The 12,286-nt window shown below is 34.6% G+C and overlaps 1 protein-coding gene across 1 annotated transcript in view; it reads left to right on the top strand.

Moving 5' to 3' along the window:
* LOC150097856 (uncharacterized) overlaps positions 1-12,286 on the top strand; it is a 195,857-nt gene that overhangs the window by 82,954 nt on the left and 100,617 nt on the right. The window contains exons 2-3 of the mRNA XM_090406611.1: positions 4,877-4,935; positions 7,844-7,945. Of these exons, the coding sequence (XP_090262737.1) occupies positions 4,877-4,935; positions 7,844-7,945 (161 nt within the window). The remainder of the gene's footprint in view (positions 1-4,876; positions 4,936-7,843; positions 7,946-12,286) is intronic.

The raw sequence follows: 12,286 nt of genomic DNA, 5'->3' as shown, positions 1-12,286 counted from the left end.
TATATTATTATTATTTTATAATAATAATAATAATGAAGAACATGACATAATCGCAAACTATAGAAACTCTGTAGATCTCCATTTCTGATGAAATCAGAGTTTGCTGATTGAGATGGTGATGGCTTGGACATGTAGAAAGAATGGGTGAAGAGAGAATGGCTAAACAAGCATTCAAGATGAGACTTGATAAAAAGTGACCAAGGGAAATACTGCAGCAGAACTAGGAAAATAACATCCAAAAATACTTTGCTAAGACAGGGATCCTGGAATAATGTGAAAGAGCTCAAGACAGAAAGGAATGTAAGAAGTTGGGACTTGCAGCAGAGAACTTGAAGTTCAGAAAGCTAAGGAATAAGAAATGATAACAAAAAGAAATCGTCATCATCAACAATTTCCTGATAATTTACCATCAGGGATGTACAGGCTACTAAGACAGTACTATATGATTAATTTCACATAATTACCAATCCTCTATCAACAATTTTCCTCCAAAGTATGTTAGCACTCCAATAGTGCCATATCTAATATTTCACTCTTCTAAGGCACTTCTGGTTGAATCAATTCACCTGGATCTCGATCTTTTTCTTGGTCTTTTTCCTGCCATCTTAGCAGCAGGCAGCTGCTTTCCTAACCTTTCCTTTCCCATTCTGTTTAAGTGACTAAACTACTGAGAATAGCTCTACTCACACATTCTTAAATGCTAACAATTTCGCGATCCTTCGTAATATCTTCATTTGTAATATGATTCTGCCATTGGCCATCTGTTTGCTTCTCTAATCTTTCTCAGAACTGATATCTTTGGTCTCTAGCCTTTGATCAAGTGCTTTATTTCTAACCCATTTCTCAGATAACTTAAAACTTGTTGAACACTTTTGTATGCTGCTAGTTTAGTGATTTGGCTAACATTCTACACTCTGTTATTCCATATAAAACTTTGATTATTATTATTATTACACTCTCCATGGAGTTGATAGACTCATAGTGGGAGGTTCATTCAACTGACAACATATTTATCATATAGAATCTTAAAATCCTTAACACTGTCTGTATGTGGGATGTAAAAAACCTGAGTTTCTGGGTGAAAAAATCCTGCTACTGGCATATGAGATTGGCTAACTCATCTTCAGTTGAAAAAACCCATATAAGATTACGAGAATCAAACCCAGGTTTTTTCAATCAAAGGGTGCAATCTGCTGTTCTTTCAGTTGCACTATGGAAGCTACAATATATAGTAATATATAATTCTATATTCATTTTAGATGAAAACATACCAAAAAATCTCGAAACTGCTTATCACATATATTGATGCACCCTAGAGTGCACAGTAGGTGCAAAAATGTGTTAAATGAAAAATATGTTACCTGTATATGCTTATAGACTACTTTTTCTGTAAATGTTTTTAAACTTTTGACTGTTTTTCTGGAATAGAAAATGTTGCCGCTTCTCTTTATGAAACTTACCGTATATATTATCGCGTATAATGGGAAAAATTTATGGTAAAAATATACTACTTAAAGTTAGGGGTTCACATTATATGCAAATCCTAAAAAATATAACATCTTATTAGACTTGCACACACAATATATACTACCTAATGCCTATGCAACCAAATCTACTTGACCCACTCGCATTCAGCGACTGAGCGCGCATCGTATCTGCGCATGCGCTCTCCGTCGCCAAATGATAGAGCACAGTTAGGTATATCAGTTTAACCACAGTTCATTTTAAATGTTATTCGTTAAACAAACCTAGCCTGAAAATGAGCCAACAGAAACGTAAACATTCATCTTTTGAAGCAGGATTTAAATTGCATGTTGTGCAGTTTGCAGAAGAACATAATAACAGTGTTGCTATGAGAGAATTTGGTGTAGCAGAGAGTAATATTAGATTTTGGCATAAGCAAAAAGACAGTCTTGAAAAAATCTCCAAAACGAAACGTGCCCATCATGGAGATGTAGCATCCTTTCCAGAACTCAAAGAAGAGCTAAATGAATGGATTTTGATCCAACAACAAGATGGCATTATAGTAACAAGAAATGCAATTCGTTTTCGAGCTCTACAACTCGAGAATAGTAAATTCAAGGATACACCAGGTATTTCATCTTTTCTTGCCTCACCTGGGTGGTGCAACAGATTTATGGAACGCAAAGCATTAACATTACGACACCGAACAAAAATTGCGCAGAAGTTACCAAAGCAGCTTGAAAAAAAAGTGCAGTCCTTCCATAAATTTATCATAAAATTACGGAAGTGTGATGGATATAAACTTTCCCAAATTGGCAATATGGATGAGACGCCCATGTACTTTGATATGCCTGGAAATCGAACAGTAAACTCAGTTGGTGAAAACGGTGTCTTCATAAAAACAATGGGACATGAAAAAACGCATTTTACCGTGGTTCTAGCATGCATGGCAGATGGAACCAAATTAAAGCCAACAGTGATATTTAAAAGGAAGAAAATTCCGAAGCATATGAAATTTCCACCAGGTGTAATTGTTTGCACCAATCAGAAAGGTTGGATGGATGAAGAAGGTGTACAATTGTGGCTGGATCAAGTATAGAACATACATCCAGGTAGCTTGTTACGTCAACAAAGCATGCTAGTCTGGGATATGTTCCAGGCACATTTAACAGAGGCAAACAAAGAGAAAGCATGTGAGCTACGTACAGACATAGCAGTCATACCGGGTGGTCTAACTTCCATTTTGCAGCTGCTTGATGTCAGCTTGAATAAGCCATTTAAAGATCACTTACGTGAAAAATGGAGAGAATGCATGTCATCTGGTTTGGTGAAGATGACAAAGGGTGGGAATTTTCAGAAGCCTGAGATCACCCTAGTCACCAGCTGGGTTAAAAAAGCATGGGATTCGATACCATCTGAAATGATTCAATGCTCATTTCTTAAATGTGGAATAAGTAATTCAATGGATGGATCCAAAGATCACGTCATATACGAAAGTGAGGATGATGCACAACAAATTGGAGAGCATGAAGACGATGACGACAACTGCTACACTGATGACGCAATCCCTACAGATGAATTTATAAATGAAATGTTTGACGACTCAAAAGATGAAGAAGAATTTAAAGGATTTTGACATTTTGTTTTAAAATAAATATTTATTTCGTTAATTCGTATTGTATTTTGACATTTTGTTTTAAAATAAATATTTCTTTCGTTAATTCGTATTGTATTATTTATAATGTTATGGAACAAGATTAACAGATCGCATTATATGTGGACATGGCATTTTAGGGCTAGTTTTCAAACAAAATTTCTAGTTTGCATTATATGGATCGCATTATACGTGATAATATACAGTAATTCTGCTTGCTTACAATGTATGTTATATTTGATGAGAAATTGTATTCTTGTTTTAATCATATACCCAAGCTTAAGCATAAATGTGAGAAGTAACTTCATGATTAGTCTACTTGTGAGTAGAGGCTATTGACTTCATCAGTTGTCTTAGTATTTCATAATACAAAACATTACTGGACATAAAGTAATTATAATATCAAATATAATATACTTAATCCTGCTTGTCTAGAAAAATTTATTTTCTCATAGTGGATTAAAATTATCTTCCCTTTTCCAGCCAAGTGGCACATGACAAAATATTCAATCACAACATGTTCTGCATTTAAGTCTTCATAAAAACAGGTGCATATTGTTGTACTGACTAAATGTGACTTCAACCTAAAGAGCATTTAAATTTAAATCTCTTCTTTGCCTATATTGTGATTCATTTTTGTGGAAGATGAAGCCAGTCCTGATCCTCCTGTTACAGTACTCTTTCTGAACTCTAAAACTCCAGTGTTATGCTTGCATTACTACAGCACATTCCTAAAACAAGATATTTATAACAGAATGGATGGGTTTAAATTTTATATAGTCTATTATTACATCTCCAGTAATATCTTTGAATATCACATGTGATGATAATGAAAAATCTCTTAGAAAAGTTATAGCTGTTTTTAAAAATCCAAAAAGTCTCCATAATTTGATTTTAAACAAATTATGGAGACTACAACCATGTTAGAAACAATTACTGTAACTTCCTGACGTTTTGACTTTCATATTAAGGTCATTATCTGGGGTACACATACACACTCACTCACTCACACACACACACACACACACACACACACACACACACACACACACACACACACACACAGAGGCAAGCTATATTACATTTCAAACAGTATGCTAAAGAGATAATGATTTGATCAGCCGTTATTCTACTGTCCTAACCTCTAGTGATGGAAAAAAACTGCATCAAATATATATTCTGTTTATAACATCATCAGAGAACAACTTCATATAGATAGTTTTATTACAGCAAAAATGGTGTCCTAATTTAACATGAGAGCATTGTTATATTAGAGTTAAGATCCTGGATTACTTACAATCCTATTTATAATTAACTCTTAGACAAAAAGATTATGTGGTAGAATGTGTGCTTTCTATATTCTTGGGATTTTTAATTCATCATTAATGTTAAGATTAGAGTGGTTGATAAAAATTTCACAGATCTCCTTAAATGTACATTTATACCATGCTTTTGTGTGATGTAAACAACATGTGCCTTTCCATTCAATTCTATGTAGAGTATTCAGGTCATAATTATAAAAGCTTGATTTACCGTAATTATTAAATTTAATATGCCTTTAATATTTAATTTTATTTTCCTTTTTTGGGATAGAAATTGTGTGTCTTGTTTCACCTATATAGGACTAATTACAGGTGCAATGAATACAGTATACTCCAGGGTAGTATTTCTGTAGTATTCTGTTTATTTTATCTGATATCCCTTTAATATATGGAATGATTATAGTTTTATTGTAATCTAGTTTATTTTGTTTTTAAGGGGGTCTTGAGAATAATTTTGTTGATATTACAGCCAAAACTGTAGCCATTTTTAGGAAGGTATTGCTGATAACTTTTAATTCATCTTTAAATGCTTGTTCACTGGAGCAAATCTTCGAAGCCCTGTTTTTAGTGTGTTATTGACACCTAATTTTTGTGTTGGGTAGTGGTAAGAGTTTATATTGGCCAGTATGTGTAGGCTTCCAGTAAACAGTGAAAGAATAACTGCCAGAAAGAAGATGTATGTCAAGTATATATAGAAAAGGGAGTGTGCTCTGACTTGATTGTTGTAAATCAATCTCAATTGTGAATTCTATGCCTTTGTGTTGTTTGTTTAGCTGGCTGAGGAAAGTATCTAATGTCTGGTTGCCATAGGACCAGATAGTGAAAACATTGTCAATGTATCTCTGCCAAACTTTGGGTTTTCAAGTAAAGACATCCAGAGCATGTTGCTCAAACGTTTCCATATAAAAGTTAGCAATATAATGGTAAGCCCATGGCTGCGCCTTCTTTTTGTATGTAGAAAGTGTTTTACCAAACAAAATAGCCAGAGCATAGTACATGTGCAAAGAGTGCCATGATATTGGGTGGGAATTTGTCCTGTAAAAGAAGAATTTTGTCATTAATTAAGACATTTGTGAAAAGAGCAGAGATTAAAGGAAAGGATATGGATAAATTGGTTTTTCCAGTTTAGACCACAGCTCTGTCTGTCTTTCAATTACCTCAAACCTTTAAATTTTAGTCAAATAAGTATAGCAGTACTTTTCATAACACAGTTTCAAACAGTACATTGTAATTAGTATAAATTGCATTATAGTACACTTAAAATTTTGATAGAAAAGCAATTATACTGAATATATTTTACATTAATACAAAGGTAACATGTTTTTGGAATTGCAAAAAAAACAAAAAATAAATAAATAAAATAAAAATAAAAGCATTATCAAATGTTCTGCATTTCTGAGCATTACTAAAGGTTCTGAAATATTCATAATTTTGCTTTCAAGTATCTAGTCACAATACAGGATGGCAGCATTAGTGACATGGAGACTTGATAAACCTTTTTATGTTCAACTTATTATCCCTTTTTATATAATTATGAGTGAGAAAAGGAAAGGAGTTGAAGAACCTAAAAAATGTAAATGGTTCACAATGAAAGAAAAAACTTAAAATTGTAAATTGTCATAAATTGTTCATTTCATCAAATAATAACTCTTAAAGATCTGTCCAATCAGTTTTTTTGACAAATGTAATACTTCAAAGTTCATTACACTGAAAGCCAACATATTAATATTCCCCCAAAGCAGTTTCAGTTAGTACTAATATTTTTGACAAACATTAACCACACTATTTGAGTTAGTGTTATATATTTATTTATTCTTATGTTTGATATACTGGTGTCCAAAATCTAAGGATGAACTACATTTTTCCCTGTGTATGAAAAAATTTCATGTCTACAGCCAAATGTGGACATAAATTTATTGCCAGCATGCTAATAAATTACATTACACAAAAAATGTGTTATAAATTTTGTACAAATTAAATTGCAATACAATTTTGGCAAAAGTTACAAATTTCAACATAGTTAAGGAATTAATGTACAGTGCTTACAGAAAACTATGGAATATGTCCCCCCCAAAAAAAACTGAACTGTGATGCAGCTCTTTTATCATACCATGCTTAGCACCAAGTGATTCAGGAGTTCTTGAGACATACAGGCCCACTCCTCCTTTAGAGCAAGGATCAGTCCTTGTGTGTTTTTTTGGAGGAGAATTTCAAGCAGTAATGCATCTCTCTATTGTACCCCAAATGACGTCTATAGGGTTGAGATTTGGGGAGTGTCCAAAGTGAGGATACTTCTGGAGACCTCAGTCTCCAGAAGTATCCTCACTGCTATCCTCAGTCTACAGAAGTATCTACACTGTTAGTGCACAATGTGGTGTGGCATTGACATCCATAAAAAATGAATTCTTTGCCTACAGCATCATGGAACAATTAAACATGATTTTGAAGAACTTCATTGCAATATCATTCACCAGTCATAGTCCTTTTTTTCAGCTTGTAGCTCAGTGCATCCCTTAAGCATAATGCCTCCCCACACAATGACCCCATCTCCAGCATATCTATTCCTTTCAAAAACATACTTGTGATGTTCGGTAGAAGGACTAAAATGACTCTCATCTGTAAAGAGTATATTACTCCATTGGTATATCTAGTTTTTATGGATATAACACCACTGAAAATGTGCTGTACAATGAGCTGTGGATAAAGGCGTGCAGAATACGGGCTAGGGCATATAGGCCTATTGGTCACAGACGTCTTGCCACAGTTTGTGGCAAGATATCTGCATACCTGTGCTTGAATGGAGCAGACTTGTTAGCTGACCTGCTGTGTTGCATCAATTTAAGTTTTGCTGTTATAACCAAAATTCTGTTTTCATTCTCCATGGTAGAGCAAGAGTGACCTCTTAGCAAATGTCTGGAACACATAGCATTGGTTTGAAATTTGCTGTTCAGAGCCTGTATAAAATGCTATGTGAGATTTCACACTCTCATGTAATATCAGTAATTCTGCAACCTTCAAGTTTTCATGTAATTCTTCTCCACATGAAATCATCTAGGTGATATCTTTAAGACATTACAAGACATCCAAGTTTGCAACTTTATACTTCACAAAAAGAGTTTCCTTCAAACAATTTGTTTGCTGAGTGCAGCCTTTTGACTTTTATCCTATTGAGTGTTTTCACGTAATCCCCTTTGCATGCAATTTGAAAATTTGAATCTGTACCTACTTTCTACTTGAAATCATCAGTTACACAAATCGTCACAAGCTGATTCATCTGAATTTACTGTAGTAATCTTCAAAAATAGTGTTTGTCCTTAGGTTTTGGACACCATTGTATAAAGCCTTATGGCATTTTCATTAAACATTTAGATTTTCTTATGTCTCTTTGTGTTACCTCCTTAAGCTATTATATTTATCGCATAATGATGTGCGGGAGCAGATCTCAGTAGAGCTGCAAACCATAAAGGCACAGTTGGCCAAAAATGAAGCCTTATTAGGATATTTGGTGAGTAAAACATTTTGCATACTGCATATAGAATATGTGTTGGATTTTTTCATACTCTGGTAGTGTACCGTTAAGATTAATGCAGTGAACATTAATTTAATCCACCCATGAATCATGTTATGTTTAGTATTGGGTCTCCTGAAAGGAAATTTAGTGTATACACACTAAATTTCCTTTCAGGAGACCCAATTGAAAGGAAAGGAAGTTTGAAAGGAAAATCGTGGAGTCCAGGGAAATCCTCCTTAATCCTGAACATTTGAACAGCAATTTGAGTTACAACATCCCTGATAGCCATGCTGCAGTTGTTCAATACTGGCATTCACGAGAACTTGCAAGCTCACATTCAACAAACAATAGTGCGTTAGATAGAACAACTTGTAAAATACAACGTTTCTATGTCAATTATGTATTGCATTTTTTGCCTGTAATTCTTAGTTTTTTTGTAATTTCAATTTTTATTACTGTGTTCTACCTTTAGTGGATACCTGAAGAAGGCTGAAACTAGTTGTGTCATTTTCATTAAAACTTCATATTTTATCTCGGTTTAAGTCATTAAATATTTATTCTTTAATATATATATATATATATATATATTTTTTTTTTTTTTTGGTAGTAATCTTTTTTTGTTTCACCACTTCAAAAAAAAAAAAAATACCTCCTGATCATTCTTAACCTGTAGTAGTGTTAATATCTTATTAACAACTATGTACTGTGAAGTTATCACCAAATTAAAAATCCTAAAACCTTCATTCACATGCTACTTAAGATATTTATCTCTCAGAAATTAATCAAACTCACTCTCCTTGTTCTTGTAAACTACCTCCTTCTTCTATTCTACATTCCTTTAATTAAAGTCTCCCATTAGGATCACCTTCTTTTTACATCTACAACTAGTTTACCTAAACATTTCACAATTATTCTCTTCCTTCCCTGGTCTATAAAGCATATCAATACTTGCCTGTTAATTTCAACTTCACACCACACAGATTTGAAATCTTCGCATGTACCATCAATTTCCACACTTTGTGGGCACAATTCCTCTGCAATCATTAGCAGTTATACCCCCCCCCCCTCATCTTTTTATCTTCTTATTCTTTGAGAAAATTGTATATCCTTCCATTTCTTTTCTCAACATCATATTATCCTCAGAGAATCAAGTTTCACTTATACTGATTATCTTTATGCATACTGACTCAATTAATGCAAAAAACTCAGTTATCTTATTTACTACAATAAAGAGCCAAAAGATGTCACTTTGGCAATGCAAAATTATCTAAATTAAGAGGATATTAAATCCAACATCATTTCAGAGCCGAATACAGAAACTATAAAAGTTTCGTGCGAAAATTGACCAGAGAGCTAGCAGAATACAATGCCGCTGCCATACAAGTTGCCCTAGCCAAACTGTGCAGGTGATGATGACTGCTGTGAGCATCCATATATTCGCCTCCTTGGCTGCTTCAAACTGATTGGTTTTTGAGGAGCGGATGCAAAAAAACTCTCAGTACTAAGGAATTCGAAGCATTGGAGAGGTGTATTTTCCATAAGTGAACTCTCGGTCAGAGCGTAAAGTATTTGCTAAAATAAAGAGCCAAAAGGCTTCACTTTGGTGATGCAAAATTATCTAAATTAAGTGAATATTAAATCCAACATCATTTCAAAGCTGAATACAGAAACTATAAAAGTTTTGTGTAGAAACTATAAAAGTTTTGTGCGAAAATTGACCAGAGAGCTAGTGAGAGTAGACCGCTAGCTCTTTGGTTCTACACCTCTCGGAAAATACACCTCTCCAACGCTTCGCGTTTCTTAGTACTGAGAGTTTTTGCTCTCTAGGTTCCTGCCTAGTCTCTGTAAATTTTCACACGAAACTTTTATAGTTTCTGTATTCGGCTTTGATATGATATTGGATTTAATATCCACTTAATTTAGATAATTTTGCATCACTGCGTGATGCAAAATTATCTAAATTAAGTTAAATTAAATTAAGGCTCTTTATTTTAGTAAATACTTTATGCACTGACCAAGTTCACTTACGGAAAATATACCTCTCCAACACTTCGAGTTCCTTAGTACTGAAAGTTTTTGCTCTCTTGGGTTTCTGCCCAAGAGAATATTTTGAGTCTCTGGGGTGGGTGTTTTCTGGCATGGCCCGTGTGGGGCTTTGTTGGTGGATGATTTTCCTTGCAATCTGAGCAGTTCTGCTTGGTGGTAGGGTGAGCCTGTCACTGAGTGAACCAATGTTGAGTTGGACGATCTTTCTGTCACTCGTAGGGAGTGGTCTTGGGGATCGCCTAATTTTTAGAGAGACCTTTACTTAAACAGTGTCTCTGATGAAAACCAATGAGTTTGAAATACCTGTCAGGCTAGTGAAACCTTACATGAACCAATAGAAGGTGAATATATGGATGCTCACAGCGATCGTCGTCACCTGTACGGTTCAGCTAGGGCAACTCGTAGTATGGCAGTGGTGTATTCCCACTAGCTATCTGGTCAATTTTCGCATGAAACCTTTTATAGTTTCTGTATTTGGCTTTGAAATGATGTTGGATTTAATATTCACTTAATTTAGGTCAGTTCTCTTATTTTGAATACTCCTTGCATTTGTATACAAACATAATAATCCCCGTGACTTTGAGGCCATTCTACCAACATCAACATTTTCTACTCCATCTACTATACCACATCTCTCTTTTCAATGTGACTACTCCCATTTCCCTGATTCTGACTCTGAGCCATTCATACCTATCTCATCTTCACGTCTATGAATTCCATCACCTTGTATTGCTGTAATTACATCTTCAACATTCTATTAATCTTCTTGCCATATAACCCATTTGCTGTGTTATCCTGCTTCAAAAGTAACCTTTGATCATTAGCTACACTAACTTCTTGAATTCTGTGCCTTTTCAGCAAACAGTACCCTTTCTAAATCCTCAACACCAAACCCATTCAAATGTAGTCCATCAACTTTAAACCATTCCAACTCCTTCAGATTCACAAACTGAACTCTCTTTGCATCGCTCAACTCAGCCATCTTGCTATTCATTATCTCTGCTCCCCTTCTCAACTGACTATTTTCGTATCTGGACAACACACTAACAACCTTTCCGACAACACCATTATCTTTTAACTCCTGCAACAACTTCCTCAGTTTTATCAACATTCCTTTTTTTTTTTTTTTTACCAACCAAGTCATTTGTGCCCAACTATCACTAATTTGGGTGGTTGCTCTTTCCTTCTCTGCAAAGCATCAGTTATTTGTTTCATTATTCTACCAGAAAAGCATATTTTGTGTACTTTATTATTCATCACACATCTTATGAATGATTCCCCATTCAGTGATATACAATTATCCTTGGACTCTTTCTTTGTATTGCTAACTTTCTCATTCACATCAGCCAGTCTCTGCTTTTGATATTTAATCTTATCTTCCTGATGCTTCATGTCACTTTTAATTTTCGTCAATTCCTGCCTAAGCTCTTTCACTCTGTTCCCTTTGTTATTATGACCAACACTTCCATGTGATTTTTGTTTGCTGCTCCCATTTCAAAACATTCTAACCTATCAATAGACTTTTCACATACATTAACGCGGTCCTTCTTTTCATTCACTCTAAGCTGAAGCAGTAGGAACAAACATCAAAATGACAAATAAACAAAATTCCAACAAACACTCCTGAAGAACATTGTATCCATCATGAAAAAATTGAAGTACCTGTCAGCCATCAAGTATACGAAAAAATACCACAGTATACACTATTTTACAACACTTTTCTTTGCACAGTTCAAATATACTGCTATGTTCAGTCGCATCTCTTGCGCCACCTCCAAAATAATTATTGAACGTTTTATTATTATTATTATTATTCAGGACTCCCACAGAGTCACAAGTCTCATTGTGAGAAGCCCGTCTTAGCCAAAATGGTTTATCATACAACTCCTTTTCTCCACCTCATTACCTTCTCAGGTATTGTCAGGCAGTGAATTCCATGATCCTACTGATCTCCATAAAACACTGTTGACTTTCATGCTGACCACTTACTTTCACAGCTTCTATGGAGAGTGTTTTATTCCTTGTTCTACCATATGAAAATTCCCCCATATCAATCCAGTAATTAACTCAGTCATATCATCGCTATGTTTTGTCTGCTATTCACCAAACTTTTCAGGCTTATAACCAACATTCTGCAGTTCTGATATCAGTTTTGCTGTCTGTCTCCTTTGTGGTCTGTCATAAAGTTATTTCATCCCTTTCAAATCACTGTGATCACATCTGAACCCAGTAATACACATATGGTGTGAACAGAGCTTTATGCATTGGATGTATTGCAGAGATTGAGAA

The sequence above is a fragment of the Typopeltis vanoorti genome, chromosome 16 (genome assembly GCF_054136105.1).
Source record: "Typopeltis vanoorti isolate ZY-2024b chromosome 16, IOZ_Tvanoo_1.0, whole genome shotgun sequence".
Classification (NCBI taxonomy): Eukaryota; Metazoa; Arthropoda; class Arachnida; order Uropygi; family Thelyphonidae; genus Typopeltis; species Typopeltis vanoorti.
Note: the sequence above shows the minus strand (reverse complement) of the source record. Positions and strands in the feature narration are given on the sequence as shown.